This window comes from Eucyclogobius newberryi, unplaced genomic scaffold (assembly GCF_026437365.1).
Source record: "Eucyclogobius newberryi isolate DKJ021-1_F unplaced genomic scaffold, fEucNew1.0.hap1 SCAF_14, whole genome shotgun sequence".
NCBI classification, from domain to species: Eukaryota; Metazoa; Chordata; class Actinopteri; order Gobiiformes; family Gobiidae; genus Eucyclogobius; species Eucyclogobius newberryi.
In genome coordinates, this window is record NW_027315768.1 from 15,315,535 (window position 1) to 15,329,466 (window position 13,932).

Below are 13,932 nucleotides of genomic sequence, written 5' to 3' on the forward strand. Positions count from 1 at the left end.
TATCTTGAAACAAAATACATAATAATAATAATAATAATAATAATAATAATAATAATAATAATAATAATGATAATATAATAATGATAATAATAATTGAATATTGTAAGTTGTAATATTTCAAATGGCATGTGTATAGTTTTTTTTATTTTTTTTATTTTTAAGCCTCTGGACGAATTCATTGTGAATTGATTCCGGCACAAAATTGCTAATTAATTGCCATCTCCAAATCTACAGACATTCATCGTGATTGGTCAGGGCACAACCAATACTTGTATTGGTTTTACTGTATTGTGTAATTTTGAGCATTTTCAGAGGTATTGCGTCTTAATTAGTTTCAGTTCGCCAAAATCACAATTTGCACCTTGACAGTCCAAGGTGCATTTATTTGGGTGTTTTAAGCCCTCCCGTAGCCAATCCCTGAGCCTTGTTTGTCTTTTGAGACGGATTGTTGTGTTGGGGGGAAATAAAAAGTGTGCAGGATTTTTGAGGTGAAGACTTTGGCTGGCACAGGGTCTGGGGAGAAGTGATGGCGGCGTCTGCACCCTCCTCTGGCGGCGAACCGGATCCCAACAACTCGACTAATTTACGACCACCAGGCTCAAGTAGGTCCATCACCGATAAAATGCTGTTTCACGTGAGCCATTTACTTTGTGGGCAACGCCATTAATCATTTCCATCACGGGAAGGGGGCTGAAAAAACCCGCTGCCATTCGGTTTGGGATCGCTTCCTCCGCCACATTTCACCGTTGCATTTCGTTCACCACGGACCTCCGGCTGCACCGTGACAGACGGACGCTTTGTCAACACCGGTGTCCTCTGCTAACATGCCCTGGAGGCTGGAGCAGGGCACGAGCTATTTACACACTATCCATCATATTATTATTCATATTTTATCATTATTATTTTTATTTATGATTTTTGCATTGGCATGTGTCTATAAACCTTATAGATTTTAAAATTTTAAAATTTTCCGTCATTTCTATTATCTTCTTCCTGTTATAAATAAATGCTCTGTCTGAATAAATTGCCTGCATGGAAAATTTCAAATTGCCCCTGAAGTGGCTGTTGATTCAGCCACATTAAATTGGCCCTAATGGCACACTTAAGCTTTGTGCTGCCTCCTGGAGAAAGAGGAGGAGGGCTGTAAAAGCCTGCAGCTCTCACTGCCCTTTCATTGTCACCAAATGATAAAAATAAGCCTCTATGGAAGACAAATCATAGAGATATTGGATGAGGCGTGTGTTTTAAAAGACAGTGCGTAATATGCGTATAGGGTTGATTATTTGGGACATACGTATATAGATGCTGGGTTTTTGGCTAGAGAAACAACATGTTTTTCTCAGGCTGCCCCCAGACAATGGAGCAGTTCGTATTCTTTTTTTTTTGGAGTAGGCTATCTCCTGGTCCATCTGAAAGCCATAAAAATCCAATACTGAAGTGCGTCCAATGGGCTGAGCAGGCCAATGATTTATCTAATGATCCGGAGCGAGGGTAAATTGGGATGTGGGACTTGGACTGCCCCGCCTCCCCCTCTTGTAGTTGCCCTCCCACCCCTTGCTTTCCCTAAATTGCAGCTTTTGTAGGATTTCGTCCCTTGTGAGTGTTTTTTGTGCGGCTGCGAGACGGCGATAAGGCGCCCACTCTTTATCTGTCAGCGGCCAGACGCACCAGAGATAGGCCACACTCATGTCATACCAAAATGTTTTTCACCAATTAGACCCATACAGTGTGTCATCAAACGGATAATTAATTTAGGTCCTTGCAATAGGTCACGAGAAGTGGCACAACAGTGGAAATAGGCTAATCCATATGAGGCCTTTGGGCGCCGTGTTGAAATAGTCCCAGTGCTCCTTAGTTATTTTTACTCCATCATGCAGTATTATTTCACTTCACGGAGCTCCATTCTCTATAATTAACTTGTCTGATTAGAATGTGAATTGTAATGGCTTTGTCTTGCTTTGTGGAACCATTTAAGTTTTATTTCCCATCATACCAGGCTATGACGCATGGTGCGGCGTTGCCCACGGATGCACGAGGAAACTGGGGATGAAGATATGTGGTAGGTCCATTTTAAGGAATTAATTGTATGCACATATATTTTGTCATAATACAATTAAAAGTTACACCCTTTTGAATATAACTGCTTGGCCTTTGCTTGCGTAATAGCCTAATTGTATAGCGTTGATTGAATCGATTAACACATTATTTTGATTGTAGGTGATAATGTATTAGCTACATTTTTTTAAAAGTTGAGAGCTCCGATGGCAATTATCTCTAATATCTATATTCCACAAATACAACAGAATGGTAAATGTATTTCTTTACATTTGGACGGGGCAAAAGAGAGTAGCTGGATGCACATCACCACTACTAAACCTTGGAGGGGGTTTCTTTTCGCTACTTGCTGCCCACTAAAGTGTGCACGACTGAAGCCGCTCGGAAGAATTTACAGCAGCTCGATTTTGTTTGAGCTTGACTGGAGTTTGGTGCTGATGTCACTTGGACTCGCCCTCCGCCCATTATTAGTTCAGGGTGGCTGGCTGCGCTCGTAGACCACACTGGGACAGAGTAGATGTTAGAGCGGGTTCAGTAGAAGGCCTCCCAGTGTCCACAGACAGTCAGCATGAACGGGAATAACCTCTTCACGGATCCTTCTGCCCGCTGCGGCTTAGGATTTCTGCAGAAGAACAACAGTCTGGAGGAGACGTCTCGGATCGTGAGCTCCTTCAAAGAGCGCAGCGCCAAGAACCTGCTCTCATGCGAGAACAGCGGCCAGGAGACGCACTTCAGACTCACGGAGACGGACTTTTCCAACCTGTACGCCAGAGGTGAGCGACGCGTTTTTAAAAATATCATTAGAATATTAAAAAAAAAACACTTTTTCTGAACCACGTGTTGAATAATGTTAACATAAACAGGGTATAGTCCATTTCCCAAAACATGCATCTGGTTATATTTGACAAATTGGCAGTTGGCAAATTGTTGGGTAACAAAGAAAAAAAAAGAAAACAAAGTTAAAGCCTATTTGAAACTGTCTGTAAATTCTTAATATTTAAATTTTGAGTTGAATAAATACATTTACTAATTGTCATAATTTGTCCTATTTACACAAAAACAATAGAAACGGATCGGTTTGACTTACAAATGCTACAGTGTTTCATCACTCTTTGGCACAAGTCATTTATTTCCTCCCCTTGACATTGTGTCTTGCTCAGGGCACTCAATTCAGCAGCCTGTTAACACATCCTTTAACAAGTCAGGCTTTTTACTTTGGATGAGAAAGATTTATTGATAAACTAATCAATACTTACATCTCAGATCTCTTGCCTGCCAAAAATGGAGAAGAACTCACTTTGCAGTTCTTGCTGGAGGTGGTGGACATCCTCACTAACTACGTCCGGAAGACGTTTGACCGCTCCACCAAGGTCCTGGATTTCCACCACCCTCACCAGCTGTTGGAAGGCATGGAGGGCTTCAACCTGGAGCTGTCGGACCAGCCCGAGTCCCTGGAGCAGATCCTGGTGGACTGCAAGGACACTCTGAAGTATGGAGTCCGCACAGGTAGGCACTGAGAGCGGCGATCAATAAGTATCATTAACCTCCATGTTAGTGCAGGGATTACAGTTTAGGCTTCGCTCTGATGATTTATGACTTGACTCCGTGTGGTCCCTGTCTCTCTGTCTCAGGCCATCCCAGATTCTTTAACCAACTGTCCACTGGCTTGGACATTGTGGGTTTGGCTGGGGAGTGGCTCACGTCAACGGCAAACACCAACATGTGAGTAATCAATAGGGCTCGGCTGTACATTTTATTTTTGTGAAAAGTTATCTTTTTCATGTATACCCTGTTAAAACACAACACAGAATAAACAAACAAACAAACAAACAAACAAACAAACAAACACAGGATATCCAAATAAAACATCAATAAAACATTCAATTAAATTAACTAATACATAAAACACATTTACACATAAACTAGGTGATACAATTATATAAAACAAGTGCACCAGCACTGTGGGCAGTCCTTGACCAGTGCTTTAAAATCATTAAAAGGCATAAATTAGTTTTGTTTCACAAGGAGCAAAGCTGTTTAAAGCAACTTCTGCAATTGTAGCCTTTATTTACATATAATGTTCTAAAATCAATACCATAATGATGTAATTTATGTCATTTCAGACATAAACGAGTAAATTTATAGTAACCCTTGCTTTTATTGACATATTCTAACCCAGCGATTTTCCAACTAATTTTCTTTTTAAGTGTATGTGTATTAATTTGTTTAGGTATGTTGGAAATTATTTTAACTATGATCTAGAAACAATTTTGAAACAATTTCCTCTCACTATATCTCTGTCATCACAATTTGGAAAAAATCATAGCTTTTTGCTCAACAACAACAACAACAACAACAACAACAACAACCACAACAACAACAACAACAACAACAACCACAACAACAATCTAATATTCTATTAGATAAGAACAGATAAGCCAATTAAAGCATAACAACAAGGTGAGAACAAAACTATATCTAAATGAACACGTAACCGTCTTACATATAGGCCATTGTGAGGTGAAAATGAGCACAGACTAAAATGACCGTGTTGTTTGTCCTGCTACACTTGCCCACGCAGCCTGTCAATCACGGAGAGAAAAAGGGCCACAAAGGAAGACGTTTGGCCGACCGCTCCACCGCTGCTCTCTGCTCAATGCTGCTCTCCACTCAGGCGTGCTCACATAATTCAGCCCTGCAGGGAATCTAAATTGCATATTGATTGGCATTCACAGTTTACACGGTGTCTTTGTTTCACGTAGAGCGAATTCCTGTGACATAACAGCATTTGCCTCGAGACCGTCTGTGCACAATATGAACAATCGTCAACAGTTAATTTCAATGGCTCCCCTTTTGTCGAGTGAGATTGGAACATTTAATTGACTTAGGTACCATACTGTGGTCTATTGCGATCTACTGTATCAGCTGTGCCTGTAAAACATGTTGTGTTCCTGAAACTTGTTGAATCATCACAGGAAGCTGTTAGCTTTCTGCACACAGCATTTTTCATTAAATCTGAATGTGCTGTATAGTTGATTTTTTTATTTTTTTTGCTGCAGGCCACTTGTTTCTCCATGATAATCACCACTGACCTTTAGCTAACCTTTTGAAGCGACATCAAATGGGGTCTTACTGAGCTAATAAACCACTTAGTACAAACGGCCTAATCAATGGCTAAAATAGTTAGCCATCGTTCCAACTGGTCGGTCTGAACCAAAAGAATGAAAATGTTAAAGTTTAAGGCTTATTGGAAATCATGCATATTTTGCAAAACTAGAAAACCATTAGTAATAAAACACTTACATAAAGCATATTTGTTCAATCAAACGATAAATTAAGAACTTTTACATTACACAGAATTTTAATTAGATATCTGCTGCAAAGCCTTTATCAGAGGAGAGACAAACCAATGCTCATTTCTAATATGATTTTTCTTTTGTGAATCTGTTGAGAAGAGATGTTTTCATTTATGTATTCATACAATATCATTTGTGACAAGAAATGAAGAAAACAAGAAAATATGTTTATGGCTTTGTTACTTAATGGTGATTGATAGATTCATGAGTACTTTGTTGATTTCAAAGGAGTTCCTGTTTCAATAAGTTCCACAAAGGTAGAAAACTCCAAAGTCGCACCTGTAATGTTGTAATGAGCTGTATCTACTTGTCTCCCGCGTGCAGTATCCTCCTCAGATCTCTGTCAGAACCTGCCCTCAAACAGCAGATGTGGAAGTACACTGACATTAAAACGTGACTGAGCTAAGGAGGATGGAGGTTGCTTACTTGTCTGTAATTTACCTTTATAAATTATCCCATCAGCCTTAATCACCCCTGGCAGATATTGACTGACACTAATAGGGAAACATTCTCATCTAGGGCTTACATAATGGCGAGGAGAGAGTGTTGTCTGCATGATTGAACGAGCATCTGTGCTGTGTGGCATTTGACTTGTTTATACTTGTTTGTCTCGAGTGTTGTACGGAAGTCGCTTGAGGGAATCATGCGACACAATATTCAGTCAATACATTAACTTTTGTGCATGACTGGACAGTTACTTATGTAATTGTGAGAGTATTGGACAGAAGATGGATGAGGCTGTCCGCACACAGTCCCACTTCAGCGTGTGCGACTCACAGTCACAGACTTACAGTTCGTCAAAGTGCTGATGATTCAGAAAAGTGATTTACCAAAGAAATTAAACTGCGTTCATCATTTGGGAACAATTATGATTTGCAACGTAGCGTGTCTATTTTCTGTTGTGATTACAAGCGCAAAAATGATGCAGTGAACGGTCTCTACAATGCTATGCAAATATTGTTTTTTGTCATTGATACAAAGAGACTGGATTAATGATTTCTTGACTGTGGCATTTTCTGTGTCACTTCACTGCGGCATAAGGTCATTTCTGTCACAATGTGGTGCTACTGGAGCGTGTAAGAACCAGGGTTTTGAGCAGAGGAAGAATGATTCCTGCTCAGGATTAGTGACAGTATGAGTGTCTTTTTATTGATCTATTGTTATTCTGCGGACACTGCAACATGTAAAACAAAAATGAGACAGGCTTGAATGTTCTGTGTAAATTGATTTTATTCCTTAATTACATTGCTGTGCATTTGTCAAAGCATTTGTCTTGTTTCCAGACCAACCAAAAACATCTTTCTCAAACTCTGTGTTCCAGGTTTACGTACGAGATCGCCCCCGTATTTGTCCTCATGGAGCAGCTCACTCTGAGGAAGATGAGGGAGATTGTGGGCTGGAGAAACGCAGAGGGCGATGGAATATTCTCTCCTGGTATAATGTCTTAAACGACAATTCAGCAAATCATTTGATTAAGTGTTTGAATAGATGATGTGTGTTATGCAGGTGGTGCGATCTCCAACATGTACAGTGTGATGGTTGCAAGATATAAGTACTTTCCCGAAGTAAAAACCAAAGGGATGTCAGCAGCACCCAGATTGGTTCTCTTCACCTCAGAGCATGTCAGCAGATGTTCATTTATTTATCAGTGTGAAATAAAATACAAACGTGACTGTACAATCTTTGTTTCTGCAGAGCCACTACTCCATCAAGAAAGCCAGTGCTGCTTTGGGCTTTGGAACAGAGAATGTAATACTTTTGAACACAGATGAGAGGTTTTCTATCGTTCTTATATTTAAAGGCAACTAGAATATATGACACAACCTTTTTCTACTATTGATATGTTTCTTTTTTCAGAGGAAAAGTCATCCCAGCCGATTTGGAGGCTAAAGTAATAGCCGCCAAACAGAAGGTAAATGGTGCTTCTAATAGCTGAGAGTAGTACAATGGCTCAGGGCAAAAATGCGGCCTCGACATTTTGAGATTGATTCCCCCACATTTTGCTGAATGTCTCCCTCCACTCTCATTCTGTTTCATAATTCCTTTAGATCACTTAAACTTATAATGTGACCAAAATAGATCATGGTCGTAAACAGTCAAACTAAATACAGGAAGTTGCAGGTTGCATATAACTCTGTATAGACATTTATAGAGTGCCTTGAGGACTCACAAAATTAAATTATAAATGTTTTGTCAAAGCCTAAGCAGAACACTGTCAGATTCCACTCTGAACCTGGAAGCACTGGAGAAATTGCTTATATGGACTCTAAATTGTAGTGTTTGATGTTTTATCTTTTTTCTGTTTTTAAATGCTTTAAATGGACCTTTTCAAGCCTGAAAATAAGCTTGATTGAAATTAATATTATAACGACTCAACATTCTGCTCTCAGAATGTTCACTTAGATCACATTAACAGAAAACAAGTTATATCACCAACGCAAGCATTTCTTGTCTTAACATGACTACATTCTTTAATTCCCTCTCTGGGGAATTTTCCTGCGTTAGTCATTGAGTTTTTCATAACTACAACCTCAGAAAAGATCCAAAATGTGTCTTTCTATACACTTTAAATCCTATAAGTTTTATAAAATGTTGTAAATAATTATGTTGCTGTCAATGACAAAAGACATTGGGAAAACAAACTGAAACAATATGTTAACACATGCTTCTCTCTGGCAGGGCTACATTCCCTTGTATGTGAATGCTACAGCCGGTACTACGGTCTACGGAGCCTTTGACCCCATCAATGAAATCGCTGACATCTGTGAAAAGTACAACATCTGGCTCCACGTAGACGTAAGGACATTTTTTAGCGTGGTCACAAAACGCAGGCCATAACATGAGAGTAACGTGGATTTTTTATCTGAGCTGTTATAATAGTTTTTGCCCTGATGGAAGAATATGCTGTCTGTGCAGGGAGCATGGGGAGGAAGTCTGCTGATGTCCAGGCAACACAGGCACAAGCTCAATGGAGTAGAAAGGTACTAAAAGAAACATACAAACCCTCAAATTCCACCAACAGGTACACTTGTAATTGTTATTTGATACTGGAGATTTCCGTGTGGTCATGTTGGGGTTAAATAACAAACTAATGATTGATTGATTGATTGATTGATTGAATGATTGATTGATTGATTGAATAATAAATATAAAAAACAAAATTACATTATTTAGTTTGATACAGGTCAGATAACATATACCTGCTGTACCATAAATATTCCTGTCTAGTGTACAACGGTTTGTGATTTTTATGAGCCTAGTTGTGTCTCAATTAAGTTTAATGCTAATTAACTTAGACCAACAAAAACACTATTCTAGATAAAAGGTTATGGTTGATTTGATAGGATATAGTTGTTGTTGTTATGTTATTATGAATGGGTTTGCAGGCTTTTAGTACTATTTTTAGTTACATCAGCAGCAATGTAAAAGCAAGCTCCAACAACATGATATATTTGTTGTGAATATAAGAGATCATTATATCATTGGGAAACAAAAAACTGTTGCAAGCTGAATACATTTAACATAGTCTTGTTTGTGAAATGCGTGCAGGGCTAACTCAGTCACTTGGAACCCTCACAAGATGATGGGAGTGCCACTGCAGTGCTCTGCCATTCTGGTCAGAGAGAGGGTGAGACAACGTTCTCTTCTGCTGCACACTTGAACATTATACAAGTGGCACCATCTTCTGTCTGCTATAACCTTTCTTTTTTCTCCTCTTTTTCTCTGGCTAATACAGGGACTTCTGCAGGGCTGCAACTCCATGTGTGCCGGCTACCTCTTCCAACCAGACAAACAGTATGACATCACATATGACACTGGGGACCAAGCTATCCAGTGTGGGCGCCATGTTGACATCTTTAAATTCTGGCTCATGTGGAAGGCAAAGGTATAACTTTATCATACAAGAAAAGCTATACACTATATTTTACACTATAGACTGTACCTATCTCAGTGTCCTATGATGTAACACACTGTGTAACAACTTGTAATAAATGCAATTACTAGAGTCAGGCTACTGTTCAGTTAGAGCAGGGGTGGGCAAACTACGGCCCGCGGGCCACATCCGGCCTGCCGGGCCTTTCAATCCGGCCCGCCAAGCTTGTCCAAGTAATTTTTTTTTTTTTTCCTTTTTTGCCCTCAGGCATCTGTCTGCACTTGTATCCTTAATAAATATGACCTGAAATGAATTAAATAATAGATTCAATAGTTCAATAGCCTATATTTGACTGAAAAGTGTTAGTTAATTTTGGGGATTTTTTTCTTCTTCACACCAATGATCTCGGGCTGGCTCTCCGCTACTTGCCTAGATTCGAATATGGCCCTCAGAGGAAAATAATTGCCCACCCCTGAGTTAGAGGGTTCACAGCACATACTGTATTATTACAGGTTGTGCCACAATGTGTTACATTAGGGTCACATGTTATAACAAGCCATTACACTGTGCATTAAATTCTGGTTGTGGTTATATAAGCTTGGTGCATTACATTAAGATCACATGTTATTACAACTTGTTACACTGAGTTACATTTCGGTCGCATGTGATAACATGTGGGTACGCAGTATGTTACATTCTAAAAAACATTAATTACAACAAGTCATTACACAGTGCGCTACATTCTGGTCACCTGTTACTACAAATTGTTAACAGTGCATTACATTCTGTTCACATTCCTTGCGAGGCAACAGCTGTTCATTCATTTAATTTAGTTGATTTGAATGTTTTTTCAAGTTGGTAATAGTATGTTACATTCTAGTCATATCTTATTACAGGTTGTTACACAGTATGTTACATTCGGCTGACATGTTATTACAGCTTGTTAACAGTGTGTTACATTCGGCTGACATGTTATTACAGCTTGTTAACAGTATGTTACATTCGGCTGACATGTTATTACAGCTTGTTAACAGTGTGTTACATTCGGCTGACATGTTATTACAGCTTGTTAACAGTATGTTACATTCAGCTGACATGTTATTACAGCTTGTTAACAGTATGTTACATTCGGCTGACATGTTATTACAGCTTGTTAACAGTGTGTTACATTCGGCTGACATGTTATTACAGCTTGTTAACAGTATGTTACATTCAGCTGACATGTTATTACAGCTTGTTAACAGTATGTTACATTCAGCTGACATGTTATTACAGCTTGTTAACAGTATGTTACATTCGGCTGACATGTTATTACAGCTTGTTAACAGTATGTTACATTCGGCTGACATGTTATTACAGCTTGTTAACAGTATGTTACATTCGGCTGACATGTTATTACAGCTTGTTAACAGTATGTTACATTCGGCTGACATGTTATTACAGCTTGTTAACAGTATGTTACATTCGGCTGACATGTTATTACAGCTTGTTAACAGTATGTTACATTCGGCTGACATGTTATTACAGCTTGTTAACAGAATGTTACATTCGGCTGACATGTTATTACAGCTTGTTAACAGTATGTTACATTCGGCTGACATGTTATTACAGCTTGTTAACAGTATGTTACATTCGGCTGACATGTTATTACAGCTTGTTAACAGTATGTTACATTCGGCTGACATGTTATTACAGCTTGTTAACAGTATGTTACATTCGGCTGACATGTTATTACAGCTTGTTAACAGTATGTTACATTCGGCTGACATGTTATAATGGGTTTGTGCGTTACAGTTAGATAATATGTTATTACAAGTTATAACAAATAATTACACAGTTTTCACCTACGGGTTTGAACTGGAAGTTAGTGGACCTATTTCTATCATTAAGTCGTCAAAATGAGCAAACTGTAAAAATCGTATTTACTTTCACTAAATACCAGATGAAGAAAAAAGATAATGTATGTTTATGAGGTCGGTACAACGTATAACTGTAGTGTAATCATGTTACAGAAAAACGTATTTAACTTCTACAAACAATACTATTTGTTTTTCCCCTGTAGGGAACAATAGGATTTGAGCAGCATATCGACAAGTGCCTGGATCTGGCTGCATATCTCTACAATAAAATAAAAAACAGAGATGGCTACAAGATGGTATATGACGCAGAGGTAAGACAACAAAAGAGCAAGACTAAAGACCATTGTGTTTTAGATGCTGTTTACTATGAATTAGCCAGTAACTACACGTTTGTAAGATTGATTGGATTATTTGTCTCGCTTGACATCCTGACACCAAGAGCTGAAATTACAGAAGAGCGTTTTTATCAGCACTCATTACCAATGTTGTTCCAATTTCCTCTTATCAGCCACAGCACACGAATGTCTGCTTCTGGTACTTCCCTCCGAGTATGCGCATCTTACCCGATGGAGAGGACAAGAGGGAGAGACTCCACAAGGTAAAAAAAAGACCACACTGGAACCTTTGATAGCGTAGCAGATTACAAAATCACATATCACAAAATCTGGTGAGGCATCTACTACTATCTTTATGGAGATGTTTCTGCTTTATTTGGAATGTACACAGCATGACATTAAACACATCAATCTCTTATTTATTCAGGTATTTTGTTGCTAAAATTTACATTGAAAAACATGCATTCTTACTGTGAGTGGGCTCTTATTTCCACAGATCTGACCTCTAACTTGGACAGTATTAATAATCAAAAGTACCAAAGTAAATACATGTAAAGTTTATGAATGAAAATCCCAATTTTGGTCCATCAGGAGCCCTGATCTATGCTACTTGTCACGGTAAAATATATAGTCATAACTTAATCTCAAATCAATTAGGCAACTGATAGCAATGTACGCGGCTGCATATTTGAGCTGAACTCGTACTGGTAGAGTTGTGTTATAAGGCTGTTTGGATGCTCCTTTCTCCTTAGGTGGCCCCAAAGATCAAGGCTTTGATGATGGAGTCTGGGAGCACCATGGTGGGTTATCAGCCACAGGGAGACAAAGTCAACTTCTTCCGCATGGTCATCTCCAACCCTGCGACCATCAGGTCAGACATCGATTTCCTCATTGACGAGATCGAGCGCCTGGGACATGACTTGTAAAAAAAAAAAAAAAAAGATTAAAAAAGTACCTATAGTATCTCTAATATTATGGCCTTTGTGTTTCTGTGGTTCCTGACATGTCACAATGACCAACCCGTAATGCACAACAGTCTGTTCTCATGTCTGGTCTTCATCAGAGCATATGTCTACTCTTTGCATACAAGAAAACTATATTTAAAAGCACACAGGTATTATTACCAAATATGGAGATGAACATATATAGCATTGTGCTCATATTTCTGTGTTGTTACGTACGTAATTGTGACATAGCTGTGATAGCACTTGAATGACTCTCTCAAAAGAAGGCAAACAAATGCAAATTACTGTTGTACTTAATCAAAGTAGAACCTCATGTACAGAGCGCAGTAGCTGTATCCCATAATGGAGGTATGTGCGTACAGTATACAGCCAATAGGAGTGTCATTGCAACAAGAAATGTACTTGATCGCTGTGATTTTAGAGATTTTTGTCTAGACTGTGCTGCCTTTGTGCCAAATCTTAGTTTACGGTAAGAATCCTAAATGTGAATCATACCATAATATATATGTATGTTAATAGACTAACACCCTAATTACAGAGACAATAATTATCAGGCTATTTCTCTTCTTTTCCAAATGTTCTGTCTCTTACTATAAAAAAAATCACATCTTAAAGTGTCTCGTGAGCCAAAGAAAATGATGTTCCATTGGTTATATACTGATGTTTATACATGTATTAGAAGTATAGTGGACACTTTTTGTGTGATGTGGAACTGTGGAACGTTATTGTAATTCACTACTGAATGTTGGAGGGAGTTTTGTTTCCTATGAAAAGCACAACGGTAAACCCAAAAATGGGTGGCCATTATCTACAGACGTATGATTGTCACTATTGTAGTGTGTGCAGTGGAGTCCACGTATAGTATAATATGCAAATTCTTGTTGTCTTACACTCAGTAGAGAAACACTTCTATGACATGAAGAGTATTAAGAGGAAATAATAAATACAAATCTTGTGTTAACTACTTATTAATCTTACATTCCTGAATTTGTGGGATCAAATATTTATTCAAATCGGCTGTAGGCACTTTAAGATAATTAATTTAAAGAACATTGCTATAAAAATCAAGAATTGTAGAATCTGTGTGTGTATGTGAGTACCTCAAAGACTTTCCGACTTCGTTTGTCTCTGTCAGACGGCTCAGTACATCAAATGGCCGGCCGCAAAGGGAATATGGTCTGTATGTAACCAAATTTATGCAAATGTAAGGTATATATTAAGACTATGTGTGCTATAAGAATAAATAAATCATAACCCACCACTGTCTATCTGTAATTTGTACCTTTTCAGTGTTGTACCTTGCTCCCGTCCAACACTCCTCCGATTAATAACACCTTAGGGACTTTTCATTGGCCGATCATCTACAGCTGAGATTTCACAAGCTCCACTCCTCATGCCAATTCCTTCACTCCTGTCATTACTCACACTTCCAAGATATTTATCATAAAACGCATTAGACTGTGCCCTCTTAAAAAAAAAATTCCAGGC

At 38.6% G+C, this 13,932-nt stretch overlaps 1 protein-coding gene across 1 annotated transcript; it reads left to right on the forward strand.

The window, feature by feature from the left end:
* Positions 1 to 423: 423 nt before the first annotated feature.
* LOC140359489 (glutamate decarboxylase 1-like) lies at positions 424 to 13,703 on the forward strand. Its single transcript, XM_072444426.1, has 16 exons — positions 424 to 602; positions 1,997 to 2,059; positions 2,673 to 2,828; positions 3,319 to 3,561; positions 3,687 to 3,777; positions 6,733 to 6,845; positions 6,918 to 7,033; positions 7,107 to 7,186; positions 7,269 to 7,323; positions 8,091 to 8,207; positions 8,328 to 8,392; positions 8,961 to 9,039; positions 9,148 to 9,297; positions 11,348 to 11,455; positions 11,653 to 11,742; positions 12,232 to 13,703. The coding sequence occupies exons 1-16, from the start codon at positions 527 to 529 to the stop codon at positions 12,403 to 12,405; spliced, it is 1,776 nt and encodes a 591-aa protein (XP_072300527.1). The 5' UTR covers positions 424 to 526; the 3' UTR covers positions 12,406 to 13,703.
* The last annotated feature ends 229 nt before the right edge of the window (positions 13,704 to 13,932 follow it).